Genomic DNA, 15091 nt, shown 5'->3' with positions numbered 1-15091 from the left:
GCGTTCGTCAATTGACCATCGAAGCATCGCCCGCCTCCAACAAATGCTCTATCGACTTCGCTTCTGCGATACCCTCTGTCGCATGGCCTACTAGAGGAACTAGAGGAAGGCTAGCATATGTCTGAACATCTAGATTGTTCTGTTGCCATGTGTTGTGGCCGTCTCCCAATCGAGGTCCGCAAGGTTCGCCGCAAGACTGATCAAGACGGCTGTCGTCGCGTCGAACAAGCTCAGAAATGAGTAAAACTGTGTATAACACTCAGCTTCTAACTGACAGATTAAGTCTTATCTGTATTCATGCCTATTGCGATGAGTTTTGTCAATCACATGTCTTCTGGTGACGCTGTTGTGCACACAATCGTCAATCGATCATTGAAGCAGCATGTCTTTTCATACCGAACCATAGCTCCATTGACCTAGATTTAACAGTATTCTGTATCGCAAGGCCCTCTTTGGTATGTCCAAGTGACCTCTATCCTTCTACATCGTTCTTCTGCCATCTTCACGCTGAGTTCCGCGATGCCATTCTCGTTGACATTTGGCCCAAGATTGCCATTACGGCGCCAGAGAACCCCAACAATAGATATATTGAGATACAGTGCTCAATATCTAATTGACTAGACTAGCTTACGTCTTTTGTAACTCTTTGAAACGGGTATATTTCATTGTGCGCCTTGTTGTGATGTCCTCGCTCGTTGTTCTCGACATGATGCTCAATCGTGATCGTCAAAGCACCATGTCGAACGACAACAAATAAAGGCTCTGTTGCTTAACTACCACCGTAAAAGTCATCGCTCGATCCAATGGATTGTGTACAAGGGTCCTCCAGCCCGTCTTCAACGTTCTGTCAGGGATTGCTGTGCTCATCTCGCTGCGGTCGCGAGACTGATCACGACTCTGGATGACCGCGTCTCATGGTCCCGACATCAAATGTATTGAGATGAATTCATATGTCCCCAGTTTATAGACTCTTTTTATGCATTTTATTGCTCACTGACGGGAGACTAGTCAATTGGAACGTCTGTTGTGATGTCGCCGCTGGTCCTTCTACAGGCAACGTTCGGTTTGTCAACCATCACCGTCGAGACACATTGCTTGTACGAACAAAGCTCGATTGACTTAATTTTGATCTAAAACTTGTCGCTCAAGTTTTTAGAGCATGTTCGAGGATGTTCAACTCATCTTGAATGTTCTGTCGTGTCAGGCTGAGGCCCGCGACAGCATTCTCACTGATGCTGCGAGATTGGTCAACGCTGCTGTCCCAAACAACAGAGCTAATGAGATCAACTGTCCATGTTCACTCGAGGACTCTTTTTCATGTCTCCCGCCGTTTGTGAAGATGAATCAGTGCAATTGAAGCGCTTGTTGTGGTGTCCTCGCCCACCATGCTGCTGCACAATCGCCAATCGTCCACCTTCATCATCGAGACACTCTATCATTCACGATGAACGAAAGCTCTTTTGACTCAGAAATTAGCAAACATTTTGTCGCTCGGTCCATTAGGTCTTGTCTAACAGACTACTGCTCATCTCTGATGTCCTGTTGCAGCAAACTGAGGTCCGCCATAAGATGTTCTCCGATGCCGTGAAACTGGTCAAGACTACCACTCAACATCAAAGATAGGGAGATAGGCTGTTTGTTGTACAGTCACGGAGCCTCCCTATGCCTTCCGGGTGTTATTGAAGTGAATTAGTCCCAAAAATTGCCATGTTGTGATGTCGCTGCTCTCGTTCTGGTGGTCAATTGTCAATCATCACCATCGAGCCACTCCATTGCGCAGGCCCAACGATAGCTCTTTTGACCTGGTAATTACAATTCCCTGTGTCGCTGGGTCCATTTGAGTATGTGCACGAGCGCGCGGCTCATCTCAGCTGTTCTGCTGCGACAAACCGAGGTTCAGGGAACAGCCGCCCTCAGCAGCAGTGTTCAATTGAACAGCCCTCAACCGCCTTTTGTGATCAAAAGCTCATCTATCATAGTCTCGGAGATTCCAATTGGCTTATGGTTTCTCTTAAATCTAATAATAGAGCTCTCTGGCTTGTTGATACCTCTGTGACGGTTGCCAGTGCCCACGCACGGGGAGCCTGAATCGGGGAACTTGATCGAGAACAACCGCCTTGGACGCTGATTCACTCTCAAAACTTAGGATAAATGCACAGCTCTTTTCATTCACTTCTCAGGCAGTCTCTTCTTTCTCTCTTCAGCCCTCTTCCGTTGCCTACTCTTCTGTTTGCTCCCCAAGCATCCTGCGAAAAGTGTCTCGATTGCCAAACCCAGCACCATCATCAACACCACCAACTTCCAGTATTTCGACAGCAAGACATCATCGCAGTCATGTTTAATCTCACATATCCCTCCGACGCCAGCCGCAAGGCCACCAAGAAAGTCTTGCGCGTTATGTCGAGCCTCAAAAGTACACTCTTGTCAACCCTCTCCAAGACTCCCAAGCAGCATCTCAAGGAGCAGAAGCCCAGGTACCAACTATGCAGCAACCCCAGCATAACTATTACAGATGCGGAGACCGGCGAAGAGTGGGAGTTCATCGATCCTGATGAACTCGATGGTGATCTCCCGAACAGCGACAACACTCGCACTTTGAGAGAGGAACTCGAGCTCAATGCGCGCGAACAGGATGATCTCCTGTATTCGCGGCGCTGGATGAACTAGGCTCCCATCTTGGAGACTGTGCTGCCACTGCGATGTCCAGTTGTGCAGGTGTATATACTGGCATAGACAGAGAGACATGCTGTCTGTTCGACAAAACTCGCCAGTGCCAGTGGAACAGAAGAGCTTCCAACAGCGGCAGCATCTCCTCGATGTTGACCGTATATATTCTTCATTTCTCCCCCCTAACCGGGCTCTCATTCCTTTCCTCAGCCATCCTCGACATCACTTCCATCCGGACACCTTGAGATCACCACCACTTACCAACACCAGCTCACACCGAATTTTGGACCCTTCGAGACACTTGTACTATCAGGCTACCTACACGGCAACCTTCTTCGCCATCCAAGGACCTCTCAGTCATCACCAACAACAAACACACGCAACCTCAACCGAAGCAACCGACACCATGGGTATGAAGATGCCATCCGACCCTTCCTTCGAGTGGCCTGCGGAATGCACAAAGCCCAGCATGTTCTCCATGCTGGTCAAGAAGGTCACCTCCCTGATCAAGGGCCCTTCGAACGAGGACAGGGATCGCGAGCTGAAGGACCAAGAGGAAAAGGACCGGGAGGTGAAAGAGGGCGTAGTCGTCCAGCCTGAGGATGCTACGGAGCCTTGGGAAGTCGTCCCCAGCGTCAAGGACGACCCTTGGAGCGTCGTTGTGAAGTCTCGCAGCGTGCTCACCGAGTACGAAGACAGCGGTGCCAACCGCCAGATCCAGTACGAACGTACTTACCAGTACGAGTTTGATCGCCGGGTCATGGAGGCCGACCGCCTCGCTCTCCGTGAAGCTAACAAGCGCGCTACGAAGTAGACTTGTCCGTCGTAAGCTGCAGAAGTAAAGTTGTACACGTCCTCGTGAATGATCTTCTTTTCTGGTGAGTTTTTACGGGCAATGCTAAGTATGCGCCCCCTAAATTGGGATCTTGGGCGTAGAATAGAGATTGACTAACTGTGGCTAGGTAGATATAAGCTTTCTTAGATAGAGAGTAGACTACTTAGACGACGGGAATAACGTGAGGTGAATTACGGGCGTTGGGACTGGGATTGACTGGACGGGCTGTATAGATAGACAGCTGAGAATACACTATTGTATTAAAGCGTCTGTAGATAGGTATTTGATCTGTTGCCCTCATCGTCGGCCTCTGAGGCCATCTCCACTAAACTGTGTCGTGTCTAACATAGAAAACTTCTCAATCTCCCTTCAAAATGCGTGTATCATCTGTTAACAAACTCCGACATTAAACAGTTGACCACCAGTGACGCCAATCTTCGAACCGGTAGCCAAGAGGACTGCCTGTTCGGTACGACTGCTCGCTGCTCCCAGTTTTGCTTGAGCGTCCGAGACTCGCGCGAGTTCTCATGTCACGCTTACCGCCCTTTGTAGTAAGCGAGACCTCGCACTTGGCATCAGCCTCCAAATTGTCCGTGGATGTAGAGATCAGTCTGCGTTCCTATTCTGCGACTCTCTCCCCGCCTCCACGCCAGAGCCCGTAGAAGCCCTCACAATTCTTCCAAAGCTTGATGGTACCATCCTCCGATCCTGTAGCATACATCTTGCCATCGGGCGAGAATGCAATTGACCAGATAGGTCCGTGATGTCCTTTGTGTACATCGAGCTCCTTTCCATCGTCGTATCGGATAACCTTGGCCCATGTGCCAGGCTCCTCACCAACAACTAGCTTGCGACCCTTGAGATCGAGTGCAACACTAGCGATAGTGTAGCTCAGAGGAAAGCGCTTGAGCTCATCCATGGCATTGCGACCACCCCAGAAGTACGCCGTCTTTCCAGCAGCGACAGCGAGAACAGGTAATCCACCGCCAATGTCGTTAGGAGAGGTATACTGGGAATCCAGTGACACCATCTCGCAAGACTTGATGTCTCCATCAAGAACTTCGTGTCGGATGCAGGCCCGGCTGGGCAGGTCGAGCCATCGGATTGTCTTGTCGGATGCGGTCACAACAATGTTAGGGTCCTGGGTCCAGCAAATGAACTTGATCGAACCGGTATGAACGCCTTCCCCGATCTCGAAGCCAGCAGAGGCGGGGATTGTAGCAGGGGACCCAGTAGAAGACAGCTCTGAGAGATCAAAAATGCGCAGCTTCTTCTCGAAACCACCGGTTGCGATAAGGTCCGAGTTGTCGGGGGGGTAGGCAATCGCACGGACAATGTGATCGTGTTGAAGCGTATAGAGTAATTCACCCGAGTAGGTATCCCAAATTTTGCTACGCAAGTGTTAGCGACGTTGGGCGTTGTGAAGGAGGATACCCACGCTGTGAAATCGGCCGATGCAGTCGCTGCGCTGCAGGTATCAGGGCTCAGTCTAGCTTGCCAAACAGCACCCTTGTGACCGATGAAAGTGCCGATCCTATGCAAGTCAGAGGCGCTACCAGACCTAGTTGACAGTGACTTACCAATCGCCAGTCATACCGTTTCGAAGCATGGGGTTGCCATCTATATCATGTCAATATGCGCTCTGTGGAGACAAGACATTGACGCACCTTTGCAGGCAGAGATCAGAAAGAAGCTGTCGGTCTTCTTCTCGATCTCCTTCTCAGTTTCCTTCTCGAAGCCAGAGAAGGCGATATGAGGAACGGGTCGGGAATGGCCGTGGCAGGTCAGAGGATGGTATTGTCGAGGTTCGGAAGCCATTGCGACAGTATAGAGAAGCGAAGACGAGCGGGGAATCGGTTCGTTGATGGAATTTAGCCAATTGCGGCCAGCTGTAGTATTCGATGTCGGTCTAGAGAGTAGCGAGATGCCCGATATTAATCGAGGATGTCAAAATTGGAAATGAGAGAGGCCGTAACAGTCGTATGCGTCGTTAAGAGTGGTTTGGATCGTGACTCGTGGCAGAGCTTGTCGCGTGTCGTCGCAGAAGTGTTGAGCGTCTTTCTCGAGCAAATGGCAATGATGAGCCCAAAACTTGAAGGAAAGAGATAGAGAAGCGGAACGTCAAGGTCGTGATTGTATGGGGTCGTGTCGTGAGGTTCAAGAAAGCGTGAATGTTGCCCCCAAAGCGAACCCCCTTGCGAAGAGAAAGGAGAGGAGAGAGAGAGAGAGAGGAAAGGAGGGCGGTGATGGATTTGCCAAATATTTGCGAAGACGGGGAGGACGAAACAGGTTGGACAGGGAAGGAAACAGCGGCGCGCAACCAAAATGACAGGGTCACGCTTGCCCGACTTGAGCAGCGGGCCTAAGGGAGCAAGAAAGCTTGATGCTTGAGAGAAGGTTGCCAAAATAAACTCAGTAGAAGACACCTAAACTTGGACTAAAGTCATTTGAGTATTTTTATCTCTCAAGATAGAGGTCCTGAGTTTTCTGGCAGCCTCAAGGCGGGGTTACACGACGGGGTCCTTCTTTCCGGTGGGCACCGCCACAAAGCGGGGTATGGTTGGGGGCTGCAATATTTTGACTTGACGTGAGAGACAAAGATATTGATGTAGAGGACAAGGAAATATTTGTGAGACAGAGAGAGGGGAGTCTAAAGGTGACTGAATGTGTGAGGTTTCTTTTGATTCAGTGTGCAGTGTAGAGAAAGGACCGGAATCCAACTCTCATATATACATACAGCTCTCTCCTGAGTCCCCTCAACGGCTCTTTCTGCCCGACTCTTGCAAAAGCAGTATCACCATAAAGAACGGTATAACATTGCTTATGATATCTGCAGCAGTCTAATTTTAGCTTTCTTAATGTATGCTTAAATGCAAAGCAATAATGCCCGAGAGTTCACAGCATCCAAGCCCGAGCGATACTTTAAAGATGCCCGGCCAAGTGGAGGTGGCTGGTGCTTAGTGACGCATCGAGTTGTGGCTTAAGCTGGACGGGACAGATCCGACGGGAAGGGGCAATCAATCGATCAGCTTCCATTACTGACCAACGATCAACTCTACCTTAGTCTACGATTTGTCACGTTCCTCCCGTTCGTTCCCTTGATGACTTTTTGACGATACAACCTCTTCATACTCCCCGTGATTCATCCTTTTTTGTCGTTGGCGTTACCCTTGCTTAGAGAGATAGCTGGTCGTTTCTCTTTCTTGACCCTGTTGCATCATCGTCCAGTCATTCATCAAGCTCCCCCCCTCCACTGCATTCAGCAGTGTCACGTACTCTCATCATCCATCCATCAAACCATCCTCCAGGAAAATGACCGACTTCAAGCTGTCGGCGCAATTGGTCGGGCACGAATCCGATGTAGGCATTATTAGGCGACTTTTCTCTGCATCTCGAAACACTAACGGATCGATAGGTTCGAGCCGCAACCTTCCCCTCTCCCGATACCGTCTTAACCGCCTCCCGCGATTGCAGCGTCCGCATATGGCGCCGCACCCAAGCATCTCCCCCGAACTTCGACGCAACCCTGGTCAGCCGTGGTTCCGAATACGTCAACTCCATCTCCTTCTTCCCTCCGTCCAGTGAGCACCCAGATGGCTACGTTGTCTCTGGTGGCAAGGATACCATCATCGAAGTCAAGTCCCCCAAAGCTTCCAGCTCCGATAACGCCGAACGCCTCTTGATCGGCCACTCTCACAACGTTTGCACGCTCGACGTCTCATCCGACGGCAAATACTTGGTATCAGGCGGCTGGGATGGTCAGGCGCGGGTATGGAGCCCTCAGAAATGGGAAACAGAGCTCTCGTTGAGCGGCCACGAAAGCATGGCCGTCTGGAGCGTTGTTGCATTCGATGATCACACAGTAGTGACTGGTTGTGCCGACAAGAACATCCGTATCTTTGATCTGCGGCAGTCTACCGCCGGTGAGGTGTCGCCAAGCTCTATCATACACACACCTGACGTTGTCCGCGCCCTCTGTCGTGTACCCAACGGTCACCCCAGTGGTGCAGACATTGCGAGCGCAAGCAATGACGGAACAATCCGCCTGTGGAAGCTGAATGGTCAACAAGTCGCCGAGCTGCATGGACACGAAAGCTTTGTTTACTGTTTGGCCAGTCTCCCGACAGGTGAGCTGGTCAGTTCGGGAGAAGATCGTACCGTCAGGATATGGAAGGGTACCGAATGTGTACAGACAATCACACATCCCGCCATTTCGGTATGGACCGTCGCTGCGAACCCCGAGACCGGCGATATCGTTACGGGTGCTAGCGACAGCATTGCCCGCGTCTTTACACGAAGTCCCGACCGTACTGCCGACCAAGCGACACTCACGGAGTTTGAGGAGTCTGTCAAGGCGTCATCGATCCCTCAGCAGCAAGTCGGGGGTGTCAACAAGGAGAAGCTCCCTGGCCCTGAGTTCCTGACCAGTAAAGCGGGTACAAAGGAGGGACAAGTTCAGATGATTAAGGAGGATAACGGAAATGTTACTGCTCATACATGGTCGGTGAGCCAACAGCAATGGATCAACGTCGGTACTGTCGTTGATGCTGTCGCCAGCACTGGCAAAAAGGTTGAGTACCAAGGAAAGATGTATGACTACGTTTTTGATGTCGATATTGAGGATGGCAAGCCTCCTCTAAAGCTCCCTTACAACCTCTCTGAGAACCCTTACGAGCGAGCCACCAAGTTCTTGGGCGACAATGAGCTACCGCTCTCGTACCTTGACAACGTGGCCAACTTCATTACCGAAAACACCAAGGGAGCTACTCTTGGTCAAACTTCAGAGCCAAGCGGACCTGATCCTCTGGGCACTGAATCCCGATACCGACCTGGTGAGAACACCCAGCCCAAGGTGCTCCCTCAGAAGGACTATCTCAGTATTACAGCAGCCAAATACGAAGGTAAGTTTTTGTCTCTGTGCTTTTGTTCAATCACTGACAGTGCCAGCCATCTTCAACAAAATCTTGACCGTCAACAAGAACATGATCTCGTCGGGTCGCAAAGACGCAGCCTTGAATCCATCCGATGAATCTGTACTGTCAGAGCTGCGCGCTGCGCTTGAGTCTAACAAACCTGTTCCCCAAACAGCCCTGCCTCTTCTTGTCCGCATCCTTACACAATGGCCCTACTCAGACCGTCTCGCCGGTCTTGATCTCCTTCGCTGTGTCGCGAAGTACCCTCTTGTCGCTCAATTCTCTGACCCTACCGCTGGCTCCCTTCTCGACCTCGCTTTCGCGTCCTCTCTACCCAAGGGCGAAACTCCCAATGAGAACGCTGCCATGATGGGTCTGCGTACCCTCGCCAACATCTTCTCCACTGCAAATGGCCGCTCGATTGTTAGTGCTCAATCGGACGAGGCCATTTCGTTCCTGGAGCGTATCGTTGGTGTTTCCTCGGAACCCATCGGGCCGTTCAATCGCAATGTCCTCATCGCTGCTACAACCGCAGCAATCAACCTCTCAGTGCTCGTCCATCGCGAGCGCCTCCTCACACCCGACCAGCGTCGCCGTCTCGCTATCCTTCTCGGGACGATCCTCTCCCGTGATGGTCAAACAGACTCGGAGGTTCTATACCGCGCCCTGGTGGCGCTGGGCACACTGCTCTCCGCATCAAAGGCGGAGGCGGCTAATCTCGGTATCAAGGGGTGGATCCAGAGTGCTGCTGGACGAAGTTCAGAAGAGCGTGTCAAGTCTGTCGCGGCCGAGTGCGCTAAGGTCGCTCCATGAATGTGATATGATGGTGACGGGTATGCAGGCCGTTGCAGCGCCAAGACGGGTTATTCTTGACGTGGAACGACGGATGTACGGAATTAGAAGAGAAATAAATACATAGAATTAGCGGTAGACGAATGTGATGCATTGATAGGCAATGGCTTTGTGGTGGTTGTGATGTCCGGCGACGTGAGAGCCGTCTGTCAATTGATCTCAATCGTAGGGCATCGTCTCATTTCATCTCATTTCATCTCACTTCAAAACTTCAACATCTCATTTTAACGACAGTTGATCACATGAATGGCACAATTCATGAATTTGAATAGTCGTAGATTCTCATTCTACGCGGTGTCTCAAATGAATGAAGCAGATAAAGCTCCTCCAACACCAAATACCACGTGCGACATCTCAGTCCCCGCAGGACAAACCGCAGCATTATAAAAATAAATGAAGGGATATAAATAAAACCAATCCAGGGATATTCCAAATTCCCCGCCCGTAAAAAAACGCCAGTCATTATGCTTTGTACAAATTTCTTTTCGTATCGAGTTCTCAATCTCATCAATCACGCAAACAGGGCATATGCACCGGCTGCCACGAGCGGTAGCCAGCCTGCGAGGTTCAGCTGGCGCAGTGTTTGTGTCGCGCCGGATTCGCTAACGTAGGCGTCGGAGCCGGACTGCTTGGTCGTGATGGTGTAGACCTCTGCGAAGCCGATGTCGGTGGAGTTGAAGCAGTTTGTCTCGTTGACTTCGGCGATTCTCTTGTCTCCTGGTTCAGCGAAGATGATGTCGACGCACTACAGATGTTAGTCAGTTTTTCTTCACCACAAACAGTGTCTGAACGTACAGAGTACAGAGCTGCGCCGTGAACAGCTAGTTCTACAACTTGGATTGTAGCCTTGTCGCCTGCCTTTACAGTCGTGTTCTTGGGCAGAGGCACCTGAGGAAGACAGATTGTTCCTGGGAATGGATTGTTGGTGGGACCGAGGATCTGGAACATGGGGACGACCGGGTTTGTCATGTTTGCAGGGCCGCCGTCAGGACCATCGTCGCCAAAGCCCATGTTCACGTAGGCGAAGGCTGTCTCGTGGCCACGGAACCAGCCGGGCTGGAAAGCGACAGCGCCGCCTCTTGTGGGCCAGTATGTTCTGTTTGTCGTGACATTGTGACCACCGCCTGACGATGTTAATTGGTGTTGTTCTGGTCAAGAGGAGAGAGTGAGAGGACGTACATGGGTAGATCCATTGCATGCCGTAGGGAAATGTTGCGTTGGTGATGAGGTTGTTTCCTCGCCAGCCGGGATAGGTGATCACGCTGTGTGCTGACACGATTGTCGCGAGGAGGACCGAGATGAATGCCGACGTCCTCATGATTGCGGTTTGTATGGATATCTTTTGAGAATAGGTGATACTTCTAGCAAACAGACAAAGAACAAGAACAAGGCTCAGCCTCGAACATTTAAATTTCACGAACCAACGATTTATGAGAACTTCTTCGGAGAAAAAGGAAGAGGAAGAGGAGGCCGCAAGTTCTGGTCTTAAGGCACGCACTCAGCACTCCGCTGGGTGGCCATCTTTGCAGCCGCCCAGGTCCAAGTACAGATGTGATGGCCCAGTAAGAGGCCGTTGACGATGCATCTTGGAGGGTGTGACCCCTGCTGCAGAACGGGAACACACGCCCAATGGGATCAGCGGGATGAGTGATTTACAGGGCTACAGGGCGTTTCTGGGCTGTGACTGGAGATGTTTTAAGCGCTGGCGCTAGACTTATTTTAGGGGACGGCCAATGAGATGTTGAGAGTAATGGGGTAGAGGGGCGGGGGTTGGTGATGGGATATGCCGGTTAATGAGGAGGAAGAAAGGGACGGGAAGAGGTCGACTCACTTGATGGAAAGATCGGATCAGGAGAGCCGATGATCGATTCGTAGCCGCGTTTTGATCTGATGATACTCCGTACTCTCTGACTCTTGACTCTCTTAGTGAGTGAGGCTCGGGGTGAGGATGCCGCGTAGACGCCAAGATCCATGCCATGGTCACATCCAGACACACAAGCTACCTAAGCTGGACAAGCACAGACGTAGACACTACCGTAAGCTGATGCTCTTATCACTACAGCCTCTGATTGGCTCCTCTCTGTACTCTGTGCTATCGTTGCATTCTCGGCGAGAGACTGTGCTTGTTGGACCTCAAATCATGCATGTGCCTTGCCTTGCCTTGCCTTGCCTTACGGGATGTCTTCTTCAATCTGTGACATGGCAAGCGACAGCAAATGACGATAATAACAAATCTCTCACAGAAATAGCAATCATGTCGGTCGCTGAGTTATATAAGGGGAGCAAGAGGCAGAACCAGTCGGAGTTTTATTCCCCCATCGCTTTTTTTTTAAGCATTGAAACTCAAAACGCCACTAAGATCTTAAAACTCACCTTGTTCTTCACCGAAGTTCACCGAGCCCTGTGGAGTCTCGAAATCTCAATCTTCACGACAATCTTCATTGAGAGACTCACTATAAGTGATCATCTCACCATTATTCTGCATCTTTCACGCAAGCGCCTCAATTGATTTATTATCTCACTTCATTTCTACTAATCTTTTTCTGCATCTTGACTTGCATTTCACATTCAGAGATTAACTTCACAATGTCTTCATCACAGGATTCTTCAGACTGGACAAGAGTCGTGCGCAAGGGCCGCAAGAACAGACGAACCAACACCGTAGCTCACTCCTCCAGACACGTAAAGCCCCAGACAGAAGGTTTGAGAACGCCCGAGGACCTGGAGAAGGATTACAAGCAGCATCGCAAGCGATGGGAGGACGAAGCCTACTCCTGTCCCCGTCTCCGTGAACTCGTCAAAGCGAAAGCGTCGCATTTGACAGAGATTGACAAAGCTGTTCATCTCGGTGTCGGGACATTTGATCCGAACGACGGTCTCAATCTTGATGGCAAGAGATCCACGTTTGCGCAACTTGCGGCTTTCGAGATCATGGTTGAAGAATTGGGTATGCGTACCTTGATGACTTGTGAGTGAACGGTGCTGATTTGAACAGAGAAAATCACGGGTGGCAAGATTGAGACGTTCTTCCAGGATCCAGCCTTCAGCGCCTCCGACGAAAAGTTTCTTGAGAATATCGGCCATACTGTTCTTGAGGATCCGAAGGGTACGCAGATGGTTGATGCGAAGACCCTCTTCTTTGGCGTTCATCTCTACAGACCTGTGTATAACGATGCGCTAGAGGGTGAACTCCCCGCGCTTTTTGTCGGAACTAGCTATGAGGATTGGGGAGAGTAAGTCATGCCCTTAAGTTCACCTTCATGGGATGATGCTAATTGGGAACAGCATCTTTGCAGACGAGCACATCGAGAACGTGGAGAGAATGCACAAGTCGTATGAACGCTGTGCCTTTCCCCAGGAGAGATTGGACTGTGCGTTCTCGACGACGAGTATCTACTGGAAACCCAAGAGTGAGGAGGATGGTGATGTCAAGGGCAAAGGGAAGGGGATTGTGATTGAAGAGGTTGAGATTGAGGATGGAGATGAGAAGAAGGGGAGTGATGGGGAGGAGGATTTGGTGAAGAAGCTTGAGGCTACTACTATTAATTAATTGTTGTTGGTAATTGCTAATTGACGAGTGTTTGTTTATGTCTGGCGATGGTCTACATCTTGGGCTTTAGTTGCTGGTGACTGCGAAGACGGTGCGCTGCACTCTTATGGGCTTCTTCTTTTACGCTCCATTCCTTTATACATGCTCTCCTTGAAGAATTCCATATCTCTCTTTGATGTCTAATGTCTCCAGTCTCTTTCATCTTCCCTCAGTCTCATCTCATGATCTTCGCCTTCTCCTCTAACCTCATCCACCACCATCACCAATCTCTGAGGTAGTGACCACCTTCGTAGCTGGCTCTCACTCTTCAATTCTGTTGTCGCGATTATTTTCTTCTTAACTCTTAAGTCTCTTCTTTGTCGCTTCATTCCTCTTCTTCATCTCCTTCGACTCGGCGCTTCATCCTCTCTTCATACTTCCTCTAACATCATCATCATCAGTGTCAACATCTTCACAACATGGCCTTGTCCTTCAATTCCACTGTCGCAACCATTCCCTTTTAATCTTTCAATTTCTGCTTCGACATTTCTTTTCCCTTCTTCATCTACTTCAATTCACCCCTTCCTTCTCGTCTCACCCTCTCTTCTGGCTTCTCTTCTTCCAACATCTTCAGTCCCAACATCTGATCTTGGCTTCAGTCTTCAGCTCAACTGTCGCACTCATTTCCTTTCGACCTTTCGACTTCTTCTTTGATCCAGTCAATTCCCTTTTTTCATCTACTTCAACACAACCCTTCATCCTCTCACTTCGGCCTTTCATCATCATCATCCTCAATTGATCAACACCTCCAACTCGACCACCACTTACCACCAGCATCTACACCAGCATCAACATCGTCGCGTGCCTCTACTTCAAAGACCTTGACTTTTCCAGTAAGTCTCTTCAATTAATCTCTTTGCCAAGTTCATCTCACTTCATTATATCTCTTCAATCCACCCCCAAAAGTCCTCTAACATCCTCCTCATCTCCACTAACCTTTACCCAACTTCTCAAACTTTCCCTTCTTCTCCTCAAAACTTGCCTCTATTCCTCTAACGCGCCATAACATCTTCTAAACAATCCACTCTCTTTTACAAGTCTCGCCTAAAGTCGCATCGCGCAGTGATTCACAGCCTCTTCAATCTCCCTCTCATAAATTCCGTCCCTTCTCGTCATCCTTCATCCAACTTACACATCCCAGTCAATTACATCAAAGATTCTTCAACTTTAGACCATCATCTCAATCTATCATTCAAGCTCAATCGCAATGGAGTCAAAGCTAGACAAAGCTGCCCGTGAGGCAGAGTACCAGGCACTCTGGCAGGTTTGCGATCGCGCAACTCGCAAGCCCGAGTACATCTACGCAGACGAAAGACTCAAGCGCTCTGTTCTCGAAGATGCATGTGAGATTCTCATGCGCAAGAGGTGACTGTCTCTCCTCTACTACTTAGCTAAGACTAACGATCTGCAGACAGAAACTCGGCAAGGGCCACTGCGGAACTGACATCGACGCCATGGTGACCCTTCATCTTCAGCGCGAAGTCACCGGCCGTCTTCTCGCAACTGCTCGTTTGGCTGCTCCGGCCCCTGCGGCCAATCCGATGCCATACGTGAACAATGGCCCTGCGTTCAATGCATCCCAGAACATGTATCCTGCGAACCCTGGTCCCTTCAATGGCAACCCATCTGCATACAATGTCGCCCAGGCACCACTCCCTGCCATGCCCCAGCCCCGAGTTCGCCTCTCCCCTCCAGACCTTGACTTCCCCCTCCCAGACAGCGCCGAGGAACTCCGAGATGACATGAACAAAGTCATCAACACCCTCCGGGAGTACGCCAGACGCATCGCCACTCTCGAACACAGGCTCGATAGGGTCACTCGTGAGCGCGACATGTGCAAGGCTGGAACAATCGACATGATGAACGTCGACATGAGAAAGTCGGCCTCCGTCCCTCCAGGAATGTTCCACTACCCCGTCGAGGGGATCGAGGGCCTGCCCGCAGTCGCCTATCCGCACCAACGACCTCTCACACCTAGAAGTCAGACGCAGGGAATGGATGAGGATGGTGATGGAACTTACCACCCTGAAAACTGAGGGTTGCGATGGAGATCATGGAGTCGGGTTTGCGCTGGGAGACGGAGATGAGGAGTTTTCGTGAGGCTGGTTTATGCCATGGTTGCTGGGAATAAGGACTTGGGAGATCGCGTGGGATGAGTGCTTGGGACTGGCGCATCGAAGCACGTTATATACATCTTGCTTGGCCATTTAGCTTGTAACGACTGACGACGAAACG

The 15091-nt window shown here is 50.4% G+C and overlaps 6 protein-coding genes across 6 annotated transcripts; 4 read left to right on the top strand and 2 right to left on the bottom strand.

Moving 5' to 3' along the window:
- Window positions 1–2334: 2334 nt before the first annotated feature.
- On the top strand, window positions 2335–3481 carry J7337_008952 (uncharacterized protein; the record flags this gene model as incomplete). Its single annotated transcript, XM_044826556.1, has 2 exons — window positions 2335–2642; window positions 2734–3481. 2 exons carry the CDS (start codon window positions 2335–2337, stop codon window positions 3479–3481), a joined length of 1056 nt encoding a protein of 351 aa, XP_044679473.1.
- A 640-nt stretch (window positions 3482–4121) lies between these two features.
- On the bottom strand, window positions 4122–5320 carry J7337_008951 (uncharacterized protein; the record flags this gene model as incomplete). The annotated part of the gene is made up of 4 exons (XM_044826555.1): window positions 4122–4893; window positions 4941–5036; window positions 5083–5122; window positions 5170–5320. The coding sequence occupies 4 exons, from the start codon at window positions 5318–5320 to the stop codon at window positions 4122–4124; spliced, it is 1059 nt and encodes a 352-aa protein (XP_044679472.1).
- Window positions 5321–6814: 1494 nt separating this feature from the next.
- On the top strand, window positions 6815–9228 carry J7337_008950 (uncharacterized protein; the record flags this gene model as incomplete). Its single annotated transcript, XM_044826554.1, has 3 exons — window positions 6815–6862; window positions 6918–8403; window positions 8450–9228. 3 exons carry the CDS (start codon window positions 6815–6817, stop codon window positions 9226–9228), a joined length of 2313 nt encoding a protein of 770 aa, XP_044679471.1.
- A 550-nt stretch (window positions 9229–9778) lies between these two features.
- On the bottom strand, window positions 9779–10585 carry J7337_008949 (uncharacterized protein; the record flags this gene model as incomplete). Its single annotated transcript, XM_044826553.1, has 3 exons — window positions 9779–10012; window positions 10063–10391; window positions 10447–10585. 3 exons carry the CDS (start codon window positions 10583–10585, stop codon window positions 9779–9781), a joined length of 702 nt encoding a protein of 233 aa, XP_044679470.1.
- A 1268-nt stretch (window positions 10586–11853) lies between these two features.
- Window positions 11854–12817, top strand: J7337_008948 (uncharacterized protein; the record flags this gene model as incomplete). The annotated part of the gene is made up of 3 exons (XM_044826552.1): window positions 11854–12214; window positions 12263–12500; window positions 12553–12817. The coding sequence occupies 3 exons, from the start codon at window positions 11854–11856 to the stop codon at window positions 12815–12817; spliced, it is 864 nt and encodes a 287-aa protein (XP_044679469.1).
- A 1246-nt stretch (window positions 12818–14063) lies between these two features.
- Window positions 14064–14892, top strand: J7337_008947 (uncharacterized protein; the record flags this gene model as incomplete). The annotated part of the gene is made up of 2 exons (XM_044826551.1): window positions 14064–14221; window positions 14268–14892. The coding sequence occupies 2 exons, from the start codon at window positions 14064–14066 to the stop codon at window positions 14890–14892; spliced, it is 783 nt and encodes a 260-aa protein (XP_044679468.1).
- Between the last annotated feature and the right edge of the window lie 199 nt (window positions 14893–15091).

The sequence above is a fragment of the Fusarium musae genome, chromosome 6 (assembly GCF_019915245.1).
Source record: "Fusarium musae strain F31 chromosome 6, whole genome shotgun sequence".
NCBI lineage: Eukaryota > Fungi > Ascomycota > Sordariomycetes > Hypocreales > Nectriaceae > Fusarium > Fusarium musae.
Note: the sequence above shows the minus strand (reverse complement) of the source record. Positions and strands in the feature narration are given on the sequence as shown.